This window comes from Lipophrys pholis (assembly GCF_963383615.2).
Source record: "Lipophrys pholis genome assembly, chromosome: 6".
NCBI lineage: Eukaryota > Metazoa > Chordata > Actinopteri > Blenniiformes > Blenniidae > Lipophrys > Lipophrys pholis.
Window position 1 is genome coordinate 30552939 of NC_137629.1, and position 18880 is coordinate 30571818.

General features: G+C 41.7%; 1 protein-coding gene across 3 annotated transcripts in view; it reads left to right on the forward strand.

The window, feature by feature from the left end:
- Positions 1–5244: 5244 nt before the first annotated feature.
- Positions 5245–18880, forward strand: part of glra1 (glycine receptor, alpha 1) — a gene marked incomplete at both ends in the record, with an annotated part of 106866 nt that continues 93230 nt past the window's right edge. For 2 of the 3 annotated variants that reach the window (XM_080466371.1, XM_080466370.1), the window contains one exon: positions 5245–5315. In XM_080466371.1, the coding sequence (XP_080322497.1) occupies positions 5245–5315 (71 nt within the window). The remainder of the gene's footprint in view (positions 5316–18880) is intronic. The other variant, XM_080466372.1, reaches the window with a different exon arrangement.

Sequence of the window (18880 nt, forward strand, 5' to 3'; positions counted from 1 at the left end):
ATTCATGAACGTTATTGCTAAAACTGTACTCTTACCCATAGACTTTCTAATTCTGGTGATACACGAGCTCCTGGGCAATTAATTCTTGCGAAGGGTCCACGTGATAAAGCCTGACTACCGGCTATATTAATTATTTCTGCTCATGGTGGATACTGCATTATGTGGACTAATTCTAAATGAATTCCCGATATCTCACTGACCCTTTGAGGACCCGTCAGGGACGGTCAATGGGCCGCGCATGGCCCTCGAGCCGTATGATGCTGCAGTGCAGACGACAATAAAACAGCTTTGGTCCATACATCAGCCCGAGGCATTGAACAGCCTGCAGGCATCATGTGGCTGTTTGGCCACCCTCACCGGCCTTCCATTGTTAGAAATCGCAAACCATTGAGAATGAATGTATGTGGGGCAACAGCTTTTCTGTTATATTTTGAAGGACATACTTGTATCCATCTTTATTGTGTTGTAAGATTAGAAATTGAATAATCCTCCGATAAATCATGCAGAGAAATAGAAGTTAATTGATTCAGAACAGAGAACATAGACTGTAACCACGTAACATATTGTCTTTTATTACAATCTATTCATATTTAGTAGTTGTGAGTATAACTGCTGGCTCCGCCCTCATGGAGTTTTCACGTGATCTCTTTGGGAAAATTACTGTAATCTGTAACCTCTGGACTATATATCACCTGAGTAGAAATGAAAAAAAAACAGAAAATGTGTCATGAGGAGGTAAAAAGTTTCTCACACAGTCTGGTCTCTTTCTGCAGCCCTGTTTGAATTTTAATGCATAATCTTTTTTAAATCAATTTTACTATAACGATGTGTCGATTTTCCTTTGTGACAGCGTTTTACTTGCTCTATCAGTGAAATATGGTCATAAAGGAATTCTAGTGGTCTATGTATTGTTACATTTTGATATATAAGTTGCTTCTTAATGTGAGTCTCATGGCCAGCCAAACTGAAAAAACAAGTGTGACTTATACTCTGGGAAATATGGTAAAATGCTGTCTCAATTCCCCCAGCTGTTGTATAGCAACTATCGCTTTTCTCAGACTACAAGTCACACCTGTCAAAATATTTCATGAAGAGGAAAGAAAAACATAAAGTCATTCATTTTTTGTTCATGTCCAGATGTAACTGCACCACCGATAATCCTCATCCAGCAGCTGCTGTTCAACCTCCTGAGAATTTGTTCCTGGCCGTCAGGCTTTTAGCCCAAGATGAGCCTTTTTTATTTTCTTCGTCACAGTAACAGTTTCCACACTTTTCTCCAGTCCCTCACACGTTTTTTCCACACACTTTGAAGTCTTTCTACAACACATATTGTCGTTTTTACTCCGAATTCTGATGTATAGCTTTTTTGGGGGGAAATATTGTCGTTGCTCTCTGTAAGTGATCCTGTAGCCGAATACTGTTGTCATACACTGACATCTAGTGGTCTATGTCCCGGTATATTTTCATATACAAGTCACTTTTCAATAGGAGTTGCATTACCAGCCAAACAATTGAAAAAAATTGTGCCTTATAGTCTGGGAAATATGGTAAAACACTGTATAAAGCAACTACCGTAATTCCTGAAGTGTAAATTGCATCTGTAAAAAAAAAAATAAAAATGCTCCTGCTTTAAACAGTTGTATATGATATGTAATACTTGTAAAGAAAACTCCAGATCGTTGTGTGACAGCCCCTCCTCCCGAGTAGTAAAGTCGTTGGGGCCGGACCATCGTCTCCAAATAGCCAGAGAAGCCAATTACAGCCCGCTGAGCCTATAAATAACCAGCACAGCACTGTGCTCGGCATTTACATAAAGAGCTATAATGGCCCTGGAATGGTTTAAATATTCATCACACTCCCTTTTGCATTCCACTTTTCGCTCGCCGCTTCCCTCTGAATTATAAAAAAAGTAGCGAGTCCCGTCATGTTTTACTGAGAAACATCGGGAAAACGTAAAGTTCGCATTTAATAAGGAGGGGAAACAAAAACGTAAAAACTTTTAAAAGATAAATTAGTTTAATGCCGAAAAAATATAAGTGATGTTAACAATTTTTACAAGCAATCAAAAAAGACATAAGTAGATTTTTAAATTAATATCTTTTGAAAAGTAACTTATCTTGGATATGATAGCTTTTAAAAAAGCGAATGCTTTCCTTGCTTCTGGATCCAAACAGGAAAATATTTTAACGTAGGAAATCCGACAAACTAAATGATCTTGTTTTTTCCTGATGTGTTTTATTTGTATTTTATTGCACTGTATCATAAATCCCCTCAAATCAAAACTGGCACGGAGAAAACTCCACATTGCTGTATTTCATTCTTAATTTGTGTCAAGTGGTTTTCTCCGCTGTTTTCTATGAAAAAAAAATAGATTTTTAATTTATAAGTTCATGCGTGTGTCTACATGTGTGTACATGTGTGCACTGTGTCAGCCTGAGAGCCACTCGACTCTACTCGCCTCACTTCAACTCGACTCGGTCGTTCCACAACACAATATAGTATGACCACGGTGTGGGTGGGCGGAGTCATCCAAGTTTGTCCCCGTCGTGCACAAGTGATCACCCCCGATATGATGGGGTGCGAACATATATTGAATATCAGCTCAAATAATAAATTAAACACTATATATCTTTATATGTTTATTAATAAAATTACAAAATGTGGATTGTTACCATCGTGCTTCACTGTCCGGTGTTTCGGTTTCACTGGTGCCCCTGTTAACTGGTGACTTCTGCCACAGTCCGTTAGCAGCAGCCGATGTTAAAATAAGACAAAGAAACGGTACGATACTTTAAACTTGGAAATGGAAATGCAGTTAAAGGATGTTTGCCAGGACAGCTATGGACTTTGGTTGAGTTTTTAACGTGTGCTGTGAAAAGGGGACGCTTAAGGAAGCTGGACATCATTTAACAAGGAAATCGGTTAATCTAAGACACCGATGTTACGCATAGTCGAGCTCCTGACACAGAAGCATCTGCACATCTGGGTTGATTTATTTCCATCTATCTCTGTTTGGGAGCGTTTTGGTTGTGATCGGGTTTTAAAAATGGCGGGGTGAACGAGCCGCCCCTCGACTCATCTGTGTCGTGACGCGCCGGCCAATCAGCGGCCTGCCGTCTGCCGGCGTCACATCTTCTACTCGCCTGAGCTCGCTGGGAACCTCGGCGGAGCAGGAACTACGAAAGTACCAGGTGGTATGGACTAACATGAAGTGGAAAAGCATCAACAGTGAGTAATTTTAGCGAGGTAAGACTGAGTATAGGAACTAGTGGGAAAGCGTCCTTAGTCTGCGCTGATCTCTGGAAACTCTACCAACACTCCTCAAGTATTTTACTCTCGACCTGCTTCAACACGCCTGATCAGAATGGAAGAGTCCTCATGAAGCTCTGCACAGGTCTGATAACGACACATCATTTGCATCGTGTGTGTTGGAGCAGGAACACGTCTGACACATTAAGTGCTTTATGTGAACATAGTATCTATATAATTTAGATCTATAATGTGCGTCTGTTTGATCTGTGTGTGGAGCTCAGTGAGGCTCACACACTGACTCATATTTGATTATGTGGCGTAGAAGCAAAGAGATATAGTGCTTCTGTAAAACAACTATTACACTTGGATCTCTATATGCACACACACATACACGTATACATACACATACACACTCTATCTCTCTCTCCTCCAGGACCGTTTTGTCCAAACCGTCCTGGAACGTGATGATTTTAACACCAGCACACACACACACACACACACACACACACACACACACACACACACACACACACACACACGCAACTCCTCACTTCCACAACTTCTTGATGTCTCCTGGGGGGTGTTAGAGGCAGAGCTCGGGCCCAGGTAGTGACACCTCCGCCGTCTAATCAGAGTCGAGCTCGAGCGGCTCCGGCCAATGGCAGCGCGCTGTGGGCGTGTCCGTCGGCAGCGAGGTGCGTTTTTTGGAGTTTGGTAAATGACTGCAGCAAGAAAAGACAGTGTGGGAGCGCACAGAGCCGCCGCTACCGTCCCGACTCTACCTGTGTGCGTGCGCGTGGCAGTACGTGCGTGTGAGTGAGTGTGCGCACGCGCCCGGCCGGGGCCAGTGTCGTGCCATGGAAGAAGCTCCACATCAGTCCTACACGCAGCTCCGCGCCCCGCGCTAAACCTCTGCGTCCGGCAGCGTGTGTGTGAAGGAGCCGGTAGCCGGACCCGTGCGCCGGAGCGGCCCACCGGGCGGAGCAGCGGCGGGAGCCGCCGGTGCGTCTCCCAAGTTGAGCGCCTGCAGACAATGGGAGTATCTGCGCCGTGCTGCTGCAGCGCCAAGTACTACTACAACTGCTCGCCCCTGGGAGACAACTCCGAGCAGCAGCAGCAGCGACAGGAGCAGGAGAGGAGGAGGAGGAGGAGAGGAGGAGGCAGACTCATCGTACCTGCGCACCTCCGCCTCTGAGCGGGACTCCCGCACGCACGGATCCAGAGCGACGCCTCTGGGACGCGCCGCCGCCGGAAAGGAGCCGCACACGTTGAGAGCATCCCGTCCGTGGATCTGGGGAATACAGCACACATACACAGTGGTTCTGGGTCCTCTGGAGACAGGAGGTCCCCACGCGCACACTCACACGCTCACACGCGTGCGCACAGCCCGGCGTCCTCTCTGCGCACTCGGATGGAATATGTTGCGTTCTGCCTGTGGACCGCTGTGGACCGCGCAGCCCGGACTTCGCTGTAATTGGGTGTAATTGTGTGGCAATTAACGGTTGATCTCCTCTCGACACCCCCCACCCCTGTCCTTCTCCCTCCCTCCCTGCCCCCCCTCACCTTCCTCTTCCTCCCAAAACCAGTAACCTGGACGCGCGTCCTCCCGCAGCGCCGCCGGTGCCTCCGTGTCGCCTGTGTCCGCGCCGCTGAGCGCAGGTTCGGGCTGGATCTGTTGGATTTCCTCGGTCACGGCGCTGGAGGGGTGAGGAGGGGGCCGGGGGTGGGGGGGACATGAGCGTGATTTCACGGGGAGTGAGGTCCGGATCTGAACGCGCCGCACGCGGAGAGAAGAAGCGGAACATTTATTTTTTTTTTTTAGATCTTTTTTGGGGCGCTCACCTTGGAGGTCAGAAACCGTAACCACGAGCCCCCCCGCCCCTCCTCCTTCTTCTCCTCTTCCTCCTCCTCCTCTTCTTCCTCCTCCACTGAAGGATATTTTCTCCGTCACCCCCTCCGGAGCGCAGCGCCGTCACCCCCCCACCAAGCAACATGAGGCTTGCGAAGATGTGCCGCCTGAACGCGCTCGGGATCTACCTGTGGGAAACCGTGGTGTTCATCAGGTAAGCGCGTGCACGGCGCGTCCTGGCGCTCTGCGGCGCGACAAACGTGCGCACATTTGCATTTTTATTGCTTTGCGGCCGTTTGGAACTAAGTCAGGAGGAGGAGGAGAAGGGGGGCAGGGGGGTTAGGGAAGTTTCCTCTGGGCTATGTGTGTGTGTGTGTGTGTGTGTGTGTGTGTGTGTGTGTGTGTGTGTGTGTGTGTGTGTGTGTGTGTGTGTGTGTGTGAATGCGTGTTTGCTCATGAGCACTAAAGCTGCGCGTCACGCTCAGCTCAATTAAAGTCTCACCGGGTACACAGGGCGGTGCGCACGGAGCGCTGCGCCCTCTAGTGGCCGTAGCAGTCACTGAAGGCAACAGGCGTGCGTGCGTGCGTGTGTGTGCGTGTGTGTGTGTGTGTGTGTGTGTGTGTGTGTGTGTGTGTGTGTGTGTCATAAACTCAAAGGTGTGTGAGTGATTACAAACTGCTTTAATTAGTTCGGTACACTCTATTGAAAACAAAGTGGCTTACTTAGTTACACTTGAAGTTACCACTGAAGATGAGTAACTTATTACAACAAAAGTTATTTGTCTCCAATTAAGATAATATTGTATTTGAATAGTAGCTACTTGAAAATATTGATTACAGTGAAAGTTACTTCAAATATTGGTGTAGTGTCGTAGCTATTTAAGTACGTTAAATGATACTTGGTACTACTGCAAATGCTAGTCTAGGTACTTCAATAGTAGCTACCTGAAAGTACGTACTTTGTTACAGTCAAATATACTTGTTGCTGCTTCAAATAGTAGTGAAGTTACTTTAGTAATATCTAAAAAAAAGAATATTTAATTTCATTGAAAGTTACTTGTTATTGCTGTAATTACTAGTCTAGTTACTTTAATAGTATCTACTTGAAATGAAGTACTTGATTACAGTAAAAGTTACTTTTTGCCCTTTCAAATAATAGTGTTGTTATGTTAGGCGTATGGTACAAAATAGTATTTACATTAAAAGTTGATTAAAGTTACTTTGTGCTGTGGCAAGTAGTACTGTAGTTATGTTATTAGTTGCTACCAGAAAGTATGTACCTGATTACAGTAAAGTGTAACTACTTTCCAAACAGCTGTCTGAAAATAAGTATGTAATTCCGATGTAATTGTGTAGATTAAAAGTTACCCGTTTCTTTTTAAAATAAAAGTGTAGTTAAACAGTAGCTACTCGAAAATAAGTACTAGATTACAATAAAAATAATTTGATTCACATTTAAAGCGTAGTCATTACTTTTAAGGTTGCCATCTGAAAGTACTGGATTACTTTAAATCTTGCTTATTGCTGCTGCAAATATGAGTCTTGTTACCTTATTACTGTATTAGGAAGTGAAAATGAGTATTTAATTACATTTATAATTACTTGTCACTGATGGTGTGGTTACTTTTTATTTTTACTAGTAAGTTAGTACTTCATTGCAGTTACTTTAACTAGTTACTTTTGTAACATGGTATTAGTAAAGATACTTTCTTTTAACAGGACAAAAGTAATTGATTTCTTTTACAAGTAGCATTTTAAATACTGCAAAAGATACATTATTTTACTAATGATTTAAAATGTATTTTCTACTTATTACGTTCAATGCTGTATTACTGGAATTACTATACTTGTACTTGTACATTGGTACATGGTTGTAGTTACTAATTAGCATATTCCAATCACTTGAAAATTATAATTTGTATCAGAATCTAGTTACAGTTCCTAGTTACTACTTTGAGTACTGTAATTACTTTATTAGTAAATAAAAACTAGAAGGCAATGCTTTAAATACGGTATCTGTAGTGTTTCTTTACTAATGACCAGGAATACTTGATTAGTTAAATGTACTACTTGCTACTGCTCTGAATCATTGAAAAAATTAAAAATACAATGCGAGGTACTAATAATTATTACCTCGTTGCAGCTAAAGTTACTTATTTAGATAATGTATTAGTGGAGTTACTTTATTAGTAACTTGAAGTTAGTGCTTGATCAGTTATATTTACTACTAGCACCTGCTTCTTCTTTCTTTTAATTTGTAATTTGAAATTCTTTTTCTTCTTCTTTTTTTTTTTTAATTATTGCTTTAATATGATACTAGTGATTGAAAATTACTACAATATTACAGTTTGAGTGACTGGTATAGATACTGTATTGGTGAAGTTACTTTACAAGTAAGTGAAATCAGTCATCTTTTTGTATTTTAGGCTTTTTTTAAATTTTACATTTCTTTTATTTTAGTCATTCAGAAAGTCGTCGCTGAATGCTGATTGGTCAGACGTTACCTGTCAATTCATCAGAGCAGGGCGGGGGAGGGGCGGGGCCGCCTGGGCTTTCATTCCCGGTTTTACTCCGAGATGAATCGACTCTCGGCAGGTTTCCCTCATGAACAAGTTCAGTCTTTAACATCCAGTCTGCAGTCGGGAGGTTTTTCTTCTGAACACGTCACATTTTAAGGCCGCTCAGTGCCGGCAGCCACACGCCACCGTGTTTTCGCATCCTCGTGCTCCCATGTTGATTTTGAGGTCGTCTGCGGCTCCTCTCCTCGCTGGAGGCCACGTTTACTCCTCTCCGCTGCCTCTACGACCGCCTCATCATCATGCTGCGTTCAGGGAACTTGTTCTGTGCTGCGTTCAGGGCCCTGTATAGCCAAACCCTGTGTCATATAGAATTCTGACCCCCGGGTTACTTTTCTTTATAGAATTGTGACTTTTCTAGTTTGGAAAAATGACCTGCCCCATAGAATTTTGACCCCTAATATGAAACTTTACTAATAACACTGTTCTAATGTAGATATTTATATATATAAGATATATACTTGTTACATGTTATAAGCCACTGCTTTTGTGTCTTATTTGATCCTTTCTTTCAAATATACAATTTCAAAATAAGGCACTACTAAATCCTATCACATGCACAGAAATTTAATTTACAAGACTGTGTATACAAAATAGAAATGTAAACTTTTTTTTTTTAGTGACGCAAGCTAATTTTGAAGTTATATCATCATTATTTCTTTAGTATGTATGTAAGGTGTTGAGACATAGGTCACTTAATGGGAGTGGGTCAGTTTTCCATCGGGCGGCTCAGAATTCTATAATAGAACTGTTCTGTGTTCAGTGCGGTTTTATAGTCTATGTTCAGGGATTTACTACAGCCAAATGTTGTGTTCAGGGCCTTTTTACATTCTACAGTCGAGGGCCAAATACCGTGTTCAGGGCCCCTTTCAGCCAAAATGTTGCATTGTGTGTCACTGTGTCGCGCTCCGTTCAGACTCCGGCTGCAGCCAATCGCTGTTTTCAGTATCACGACTTAGTCAAACTCTGCATTCAGGGTCCCTCTGCAGACGGACACTGCTGCCATGGCCCACTATACTGCCGAGTGACGCCTTCAGGGTCCCCAGATAGCCAAACAATGCATTCAGAGTACGTTGAGGGTCTCTCCACAGCCGTGCGCTGCATTCGCGGTCTCTCCGCAGTCAAATGCTGCAGTGGTCGTTAGCACGTACTGAACCAAGGGGAGGTTTTCTTCCCCTGAAGTGAAGGTGCAAGGTGTAGCTTCAGAGGTGGTAAATTAAATTTTATGTGTATTAGATGTACAATCGTCAGTTACACTGCAACATGACATGTTCCTACATTATTGTTTCTTCTGGTGTACATGCAGATAAAGCACATTTAGAGTTGTTTACACAGAGAATACGCTCTCATCTGCACACAATGAATCAATAATTTAAAAACTATTTAGAAAGTGTTTCGATAGAAAAGTGCTTCACAAGAGATATATACTTCAGGATAAAAAAATTAATTTAATGCACTTACACTCATTTTCATACTTGCTGCATAATGAGGACCGATACGCATCAGTCAACGCACAGTGACGACAATTACTTTAAGTTCTTTTACAAATACAGAAATGACACGTTTTAGGCATGAGGGGGCACTGTACATCTGATACATCTTAAAATCATGTGAAATACATGTGTGACTACAAAAAAAAAATAAATACTGGCACACTCACACACACATTCTTGTATTCGCTACATAATGAGGACTAACTAATCAGACCTGCCAAACCCAGGACCAACATGTCTACTTTATTTCCAAACAAAGAAATGGTTCTTTGGGTGGGCTCTATATGACATTGTTATTGAGGAAAGTTTTTAATCAACTGAATGATGACTAGTTTCCTTTTCCTTGTCTAACAAGAGTTCATTGGTTATGTTTTTCACAGAGATATAATTTGATGTTCATCAGGATAAATGACTTGTTTTTGTCTCTCAGAATATCACTTAAATAATCTTAATAATCCATCACAATTCAGTTTTCCCCCTAAAAACATCAGCAGGTTTTTGCCAATGTCTCACTCTAGTTTTTAATGTAAAAAATCTTTTACTTTTTTGCTATTCAGTTTAGTTTCTGCTTAGATACAGACCAGCCTGCTTTTCTTCTTCTACTGTTGCCTGATGACAAAAACATTGACAAGCTAAGGAGAGAGAAAGTTTGTGCTTTATATATTTTTCATTGCCGAGCTGTGTATTGTGGGTGTTTTGCGATAATGCTTCAAGTGTCAGAAATATTGGAGATACTGTTGACTGAAATAGCGAGTGCCAAGCAAATCTTGAACGAATATTGTGTGGCGTGATGAACAAGTGTTACATGAATGCCATACACATGTGGGGTGGATGTCTTGCCGTCATGAGACAGTTTAGTTTTACCCTACTGATGATGTGTTGTTGCAGCACTAATCCTGCTGTGCTGACGTCTTAAAAATGTCGAGATGTTGAGCAAGTGTCATTTAGATGTACAGACCTCAAAATACAGTCAACCAAGCGCCGCACGAACGTTATACATACTTTCATACAAATTGAAACTGTCACACAAATGTCAAGCAAACGACTTGCCAGTCTCGAGCGAATATCCTGCCAGGGTTGTTCAGATGTTGAGATATTGTTGACTGAATGTTGAAGGCATATGAAATAAGTGTCTGCGGAATCTTGAGCAAATATTGTGTGATGTGATGTGACGAACGACTGTTGTAACCATGTGGAATCAGTGCCTTGCGATGGCTGGACTAATGTCTTGAAAATGTTGAGATGCTGTTCAGCGAATATCGTCCAACTATTGAAATCTCAAGGATGTGCGAGTGTCACACAGATGTGCATCTTGACAGTGTATCCTGCGAATATTGTTGTCATTTTTGGGAAAGCTGCAAGTGAGTGCCATACGAATGTAGTGTGAATGTTTAAAGAATGTCATGCGATTCTTCTGCATTTTGTGAGCAAAGCGTTGACTAAACGAGCCTGTTTATCCCATTTTCCACGGAATACAAATTGTATGCAAATTACAATGTGATGTTAAAATGTGTGTGGGTCCCGCTTTGTGTCTCCACCCTGCAGGAGCCTCGCACATTTCCTCCTGTTGCGTCACGTGTGCATATTGTTTCATTATGAGAGCCATCAGAGGCCTTTTCCTACCTGCTGCAGAGAGGCTCTCATTTCCATTGAATGAGGCAGCCGTGCACAGCGGGGACGGGCGGGCGGCTGTGGTGGCGGGTTTCAGATGAAGCGGGGGTGGGGGGTATCGGCAGGAGTTTTGCATTCTGCAACCAGTGTTCGGTTAATGAAGCACAGTCTGAATATTGCCGTCTCAGCTCCTCGGCTCCGGACTCTGCAGTTCCTACTAATTGATATCTCTTTCCCTTCCATCCTGACCCGGACCCCCCCTCACCTCATTCCACATCCAGCTCTCATTGCTAAACATTGATTAGCCTGTCAATGGCCGGGGCCAACCTGATGAATACACATTTAATCGTCACATATATCTCCCTCTTTCTTCCCTTGCAGAGCTCTTCTTATTCATCAGTAGGGGAGCAGAGACTGTAGATTTTCATCATTCAGTCTTATATTTGAATGAATATTTGCAATTTCTACCACGGCAGGTGAAATGATGTCCCTGCTCACTGACACAGTTCTGCCTCTTTTCTAAAGAATTTCATTATTCAAACAATGTGGAGAAACCGAGAAGCCAGATATATGCCGTCAGTTCCAAATTACTGGAAGTTCGTAAAGTACCACACATAATGAGTTCATAATGCTGAAGTTACATCAGTTAGAGGGAGGGGGACGCTCTATAATCTGAATATTGACAGTTTAGCTTAACTGACTTAATTTACCTCGATTCATTTCACTCTATCTTTTGTAAGTAGCCACAATTCTCATACGTCAGTAAAAAAATCCATTTTAATTTGGCTGGTTTCTCTGGACGCCCCAATTATCCAAGTGCTCCACCCCTTATTTAACCATTTAAATGATCATTGTTTGACAGTGGCAATAGTACTCATTTTGTTGTGTACACTGCTGAAATAGGAGGACGTGAGATTTATTCTTGTTTGTAGGTTTGACCTGATTTCATCCCAAAACACCCTTGAGAATAAATAAAAGTATTCATACGCCCCTTTTGAACCATTTGCATAGATTAATGAACTAATATACTGTATAAACTTGGACTTCAGACTGTTAACATCAAACCTTTTGAGTTTGCGCTGCAGATTATGTCAAACGTCTCACCAGATTTAATGCAAATCTTATTCTAAATCTAAAAAAAACAATATCATGATGGAAACACATCCAGTAAGTCTCTGGACTTTACAGAAGGTTTAAATTGCATTAGGATTATCTGTCACACTATTGATTCATGAAAGTTTATGCAAGCGCACTAAGAAGACAAACCAAGTGAGATTATACTATTTTACTAGTATCCTTCCAGTCATTTTCAAAGAAGTAATGTGTTTTCGTAGCTGTCATGTACTTAAAGTTTTAAACAAACAAGTAAAATATATTATCACGATATAAACACGAACAATGTGCATATTGAAAAAAATAAAAGTGATAAAGGATGTTTAAAGCATAGATAGCCCGAGTGATTTCATCCCTTGTATCCAAAGGACAGAAGTCAGAAGCATAAAAATTTAAAAGAAATTTGTAAAAACCCAAAACTCTACCCATCAAAAAGTAACAGCCCTGTCATAGTAGAAATAGCACTGTTGTTTAGTAGAACAAAGACATTACATCATCTGCATACGTGTTTATATTCATTTCAAATCATGTCGCAATACTAAAAACAACAAGGTTCATTGAATGTAAAACCGAGCCCGGTGTTCCTGTATATTACCCATGATGCTTTGCACTCTTTAAAAAAAATTTTTTTTACAGTCCATATCTTAGCCAGCAATCGACTTAAAGTGCAGCAGCAGGGCCGGGCGCTCTCTCTCGGCCCGGCCGAGCAGCATCTGCGTCTATCGACCCGCCCGGGCAGGAATGATTAATCAGAGCGGTCAGTTCACTGAATGCCAACACGCCATCGCGGAGAGGCCGGGACGAGCCAGCCATCACTCAGCGTGATGGACAGGCCTCTGAGCGGACGTCCGTCGGGCTCAGACAGGAGGACGGGGGAGGGGGAGGTGGAGGGTTACACCGACAAACTGCAGCGTGTGGACAGTGATGGCCTCTCAGGGGAAATTAGCATTCACTCATATAAAGACCGTTACAGGCTGAATGCATTATTGCGCTGCTGTTTGGACGAGGGGGAAAACGCAAATCAGCAGTGGTGCCTTGTTTCGGGGGGGGGGGGGGGGGGGCAGGATGGTAATTAGATGTGCTTTCTTCTTTATTTCTAGTTTTGACAATAAATCGCAATGAAGCAAAAAGGATTAACAATCATATTATCAGAACATGCAGGTACAAATTCAGTAAATGACAATACAATACAAAAGTTAAGTCAGGTGAAGTCTTGACCTTAATTGTGAATCCAAAGTGTGTCAGGAAGGGTCTTTAATTCAATTTCTAATTTATTCCACACAAACCAAAATATTCCACTTTTTTTTTGTTTCATTCTTTGTCATTTCATTAAAGGTATTCAAATCTTACCCTACATTTTGCTCACAATTCCTCTTATATTCACTTGTTAGCATGCTGTATGTGGCTAAATGATGCTAATGCTACATGGCCTAAATAAAGAGAGGTGCCGTGTGTTGACCCTACGTCCACAACCTGTCAATCAATCTGGTCACTGTCGATCACGTTTGTCCCTAAAGTATTTGCTATGCAGTGATTGATTGATTAGGGGGAAAGGGGGCGGGGCCTAAGCTGGAGAAGATGACTAAAATGGTGTTTCTTCAAAGATGCTGAACAGTAGATTCATTTTGGAGTCGGGGTGATTTCCCGCGATGCTGGGCAAGGTTTTCTGGCTGGGTTTGTCGCAGTGCTTCCAGTAAAGCCTCTGCAGCTCTGAGAGTCGGACGTGGGTCCTCCACTCCTCTGATCAGGAGCTTCAGTCGCTTCACGTTCGCCTCCCTGTGATAACGCTGATTGATCAGCCCGCTCGTTTTCGGATGCTTGCACAGATCGTTGCTATGCACACGAGCGCACGGCGGCCCCTTCGGTATGCAGACGATTCATCTTCAGCCCGAGTACAATGTGCAGAGCGCTGCGACCTTTCCCTCCATAGATCCCTACGTTCAATAAAAACGCTTCATCCCCTCGAGTGGAATCAGTGAGCACTTTGTATGAGCCGTCTGAGGAGCTCACCTCGGCGGTGAAATACGAGCTATCAGCGATCCGCTGACTGATGAGAGGGAAAATGTTTGCAGGATGTGGAGGGCACTCGGCGATGCATCGCTGCTGAAGGCTCGGCTGTGCCTCCGGCCACTCGGCTGCACGGGTAACCTTCGGCTGGCCTTGGAGAAGCAGCTGCATGCAGGAAGCGCTGCACGTCTCAGGGTGAAGCCAATCCATCTCCAGCAGGTCGGGAGACAAATTGAAGTCCTTGGAACAGCGCAGGGTCTATCTGGAAACATGGAAGGAGGCACAGGATAGAAACAGACTCTAAATTGCTCTGATGCGGCAGGTCACTCCAGTGTGACGAGACCCAGAACCTTGAAAAAAGCCGATATTAAGAATGGAGCCAATCGTCTTAATGCACTGTATTCAGTCTGGGAAGCTTTCAGCCAATCACAGGCCATGTCAGATTATCCAAGTATTGGATACACTCTTCATTTCATATATTTTTCACAGAACTAATCCTCGTGGACACAGTAAACATGCAGAAAAATTGGGGGGAAAGTTGATAACTCACTGTTTTATTACTTTAGCAGTGGGGCTACTGTGTTAGCATTACAGCTCAGCTGCTAACTCACCTCAATATGTTAACAATACAGCTATTAAGTTAAAGCTGCTAACGCAACGTGAATATCTTACCATTGCATGCTGTTAACTAACAAATCAGCCATCTGCTGCACACAGACTCATCCAAACAGGGAGAGGCGAGCTAGCTGACGCTAATGTTGGGGCTAACAGCAATTAGCTTACCCGGCAGTTAGACGGCAAAACATTGGATTTGTCTCACGTCTGAGGGGACATTAATCATCCTTCAGTTGAGTAGTTGGAAACTCAATTTTCTCTGCTGTAACACAAACACACATTTATCACAGTTTAGATCTGAGGAAAGACACATGAAATGCTAAACATTGTTGGGACTCGATATTAAACTAAATGAATAAATTATAGTAGATTCTGCTTGCTTTGAGGCTCAGGCTCTAACAGAGTGGTTGTTTGGTTTTTCTCGGAGGAACGATGCCTCTGCAGTGTAAAGTGTGGTCAGTGTGGATTCTGTGAAACAGCGGGAGCTTCAGATGCTGTTTTCTTCCAGGCTACTGAACCCTCTGAGACCCCCGGGCTAACGCGACATCTATTTCATATTGTTTGAAGCATTTGTGCGACTGTCCCACGTGTATTTCCTGCAGATCACGGAGCATTCCATTGGTCAGGATGGGATCATCTGGCTCAGATTGATGCTCCTGCTCGTCCACGTGTGAACGAGATGAAAATGAAAAAGTCTCTCCTCAGTTTAGTATCTTTGGTATTCAGAAGCAGGATCATGCAGGACATGGGGAGTTCTATTTCATGTGGTGAATGAAATCAGTTTCACGAAGCACTGAGAGATTTAGTTTTCCATCTGATTGGTTGCCCACTGTCAGGCAATCAGAAACGGCCTCATGGACGGATATTAGACAGATAAAGATGCTTTCCAATCAGCCAATGAACTGCAGACTCAGAAAAAGACGTCCACTGGACAAAACCTTTTAACTTTATAGCCCCAGGATTACAAACATAGCATGTAGCTACAGGACTACAAACATAGACGTTATTAGTAGTTTATTTCTAAATGTTTTTTGCCTTGCAATCTTTGATTTTTCTTCCCCGTATGGAGCAAGTTATGAGCAAAAGTCACAGCAAAAAAAACAACAGTAAATAACGATCAAAACTCATTTTTTTCATGTATTTCTGTGTTGGTTTCTTAATGCTGCAGGTCATGAAACGTTTCATAAACCCAGTTCCCGCCCTAATGTCGATCTAAGCTCCACACAGGTTCACAATTTATCCAATAAATTAAAATTTTAATTGGGACAAAGATCATTTTATGGCAAAAGCCTTAAAAAAATGGGCTCAGTTTCAAGGGTCGAACCTCATTTATTTCAATTTTTTTTAGCCATGATTTAAGATCAGAAATCCCTAATAATAAGTATCTGTTTCTGTATCTCGGCTGGATTTACAGTCACTTGCTGCCTTTTTCAGGAATTTTTGTATTTGAAGTTTGCGTTCAAGGGAAAACCAATACAACAGGCCACACGGTGGCGCTATGGTCAGCGCTCTCGTGGGTTCAAACATCCAGGGCCTTTTTGTGTGGAGTTTGCATGTTCTTCACGTGTGTGGGTTTCCTCCGGGTACTCCGGTTTCCTCCCACACTCCAAAAACATGTCCCTGAGTAAGACACCCCCACCCCAGGTCCCCCCCGAGCGCTGCTCTGTGTGGCTGCGACTGTACAGATTCTACTGCACTACTCTTTATGAGGAATCAAAGCTTCAGATTCCCTCTGAGCTCAGATTCCCACGAGAGCTGGTAACCTCAAACTTTAGCACTGTGATACTCGCAGCTTCTAAGAGAAAACACAAACTCCTGAAGTGGTTCAGGTGCAGATGCAATAAAAACACCATCAGCCCAATGTTAGCATGTTAGAACACACAAACCTGTGCAATATACTTATTGAAACGGACTAACCGAAACAAGATCAATTATTCCTTCGTGCTCTGAAAAGTTAAAATGAGTGAACTTTAAATGTACCAGTGGATCCCCCAACTTCTCAGTCACCTGCATGGTTTCATTCAGTTCTGGGGATACATTTAAAAATGCAGTTTTTGGTAAGATAACATGATTAAATCCAAATGAGAAAAATATCTCAAAGGAGAGTAATTTCTTGTAATGCAGACAGACTAATTTAATTTTAAAGCCAATGAGGCTGCTTTACCGTTATGTTTAATATATGAATAGAAACAACTAGAAAGTAATGTTTGAAAGCTGTAAAACTACCAAAACCATGAAAACAGCTAGAGAAAGGTATAGCTCAAATGGCTTAAAATGTAATGTTGCTAAAATTGCTATAGAAATTGCTTTAAAAGTTACTGTCACTATGACCGCTAAAAATGACACATTTAAAAACCTAAAATCACATAAAAAACAACTAGAAACTGTGTAAAAGAGTCAAAATGGCTAATAAAGGTAAAATTATTTATATGGCGGGAAAATATAAACAGCTAAACCAGCTAATATTGCTAAAATGGCCAAAACAACTAAAATTGTTGAATTAAAAAATTTAAAAATGCTTACAGAGTTAAAATAACTCCACCAGATGGAAAAGGAAGGAAAAGATATACAAACTATTATTGCTAAATGGCTACAATAACAACCAACTGTCAAAATAGGTAAAAGAGCAAAATAAATAGCATCACCGGTGAATTTATTTAAAATGTCTAAAACTCTCCAAACAGCTAATGTGAGCAACACTGTCATGAAATAAAATGGTTAAGAAGAGCTGAAATAGCTTCAACCTGTTGAAGAAATAAATAAAATATAAAAGAGTAAAAATTGCTCAAAATGATAAAAAAGTACAAAATGTAATTGATAAAGTATACTGTTGTAAATGTGAGTAATGAAACCTTATAAAAGCAACCAAAAGATGACGGTTTTGTCAATATTGCAAAACACAATATAAAACTTTATGAGCTGCGTCATCCTCATTTTGCCGATGCAGGCAAATACAGTTTAAACTTTAGAGTCCAGATCTATACTGTAAACAGGACAGAGTAACGGATGCTAAAAGAGCTGCTGAGCCACTCATAATGATAATAAATACAGTAACCAGTGACCAACCAGGTGTGACAGAATGTGCGTTGACTATTCACTTTAACATATCCTCTACATCGGAACCCTGCTGGCGGTTTTTCTTCTGAGAAGGAATCGATCTTTGTAGTTTTGCTGCAGAGGCGACGATGAGGACAAATCAATACTGAGGTGCTCTTGTTATTCTGAGATGCAGAGTGTACAAAAAAAAAATCTCCACCGGGCGTCATTAAAATGAATGTTTAATGCAGCGAGCGAGCGACACATCAGGGAGGACCGGGCATGTGTGCAAAACTTTAGTGACGCACTTCAAGAAAACTTTAAAACATTTATCGGGAGGCACTGAGAAACTGTAAGAAAACAGAGAGAAGGCCAATAAATTATGTGTATATTTGTTTTAATTTAAAGTGACTCTCCCAGAAAAAAATCATTAAAATATGCTTCCCATAAAAGTATTACTTCTGCACAGAGAATAAACCACTAAACCAAACAAACCGGAATTTCAAGCCATCAAACTGTGTTTATGTTTCCTACCTGCTTAGGAAACCTCACGCAAGGGTTTCTGGGATATCAAAGATGGCGTCGCCGCAGCTCAAGCAACAACTAAAACCTCCTAAATGTTTTCATTTTTGAATTTTAAAAAGAAAACATGAATTGTACTTAGATTTAAAGAGTCGTCAACTGTTATAACTTTCCTTATATGTGATGACATCACTATGAGATGTGATGACATCACTGAGATGTGATGACATCACTATGAGATGTGATGACATCACTATACACGATTACATGATCATCAGATGTAATGACATCGTCACACGTGATTAAGTCATCTGAAGTGTGACGACATCGTGGATGCGGTGATATATTTGTGATTACATCATCACGCGTGATGGCATGATCATCAGATGTAATGAAATCATCATACACGGTTACTTAAGCATTTGATGTTGATGACATCATCGGGTGTGTTGACGTTTGTCACATATTCTGTTGACTCCAAAAATTGGAGAAAAGTAATAAACAAACGTCCATAACCACTAAAAGTGTGAAAAACGGCCCCAATTTATTTTTGTTTGTTTAAATTCGATACGTTGACCCGCCTCCATATCTATAATGTGATATAATATCCAAAAATGCCAAAGCGGCTGAAAACGAGTCAATATTGGAAAAAAAAAAAAAAAGTAAAACAGCTAACGCAGCCGAAACCACTAAAGTGGCTCAAAATTTATAGAGCAGCTAAAATGTCAAAAAAAAAAAAAAAGCGAGAAAGATGAAAACAGTGAAAGACAAAAAAATATACAACAAGAGACATACGTTAAAAAAAA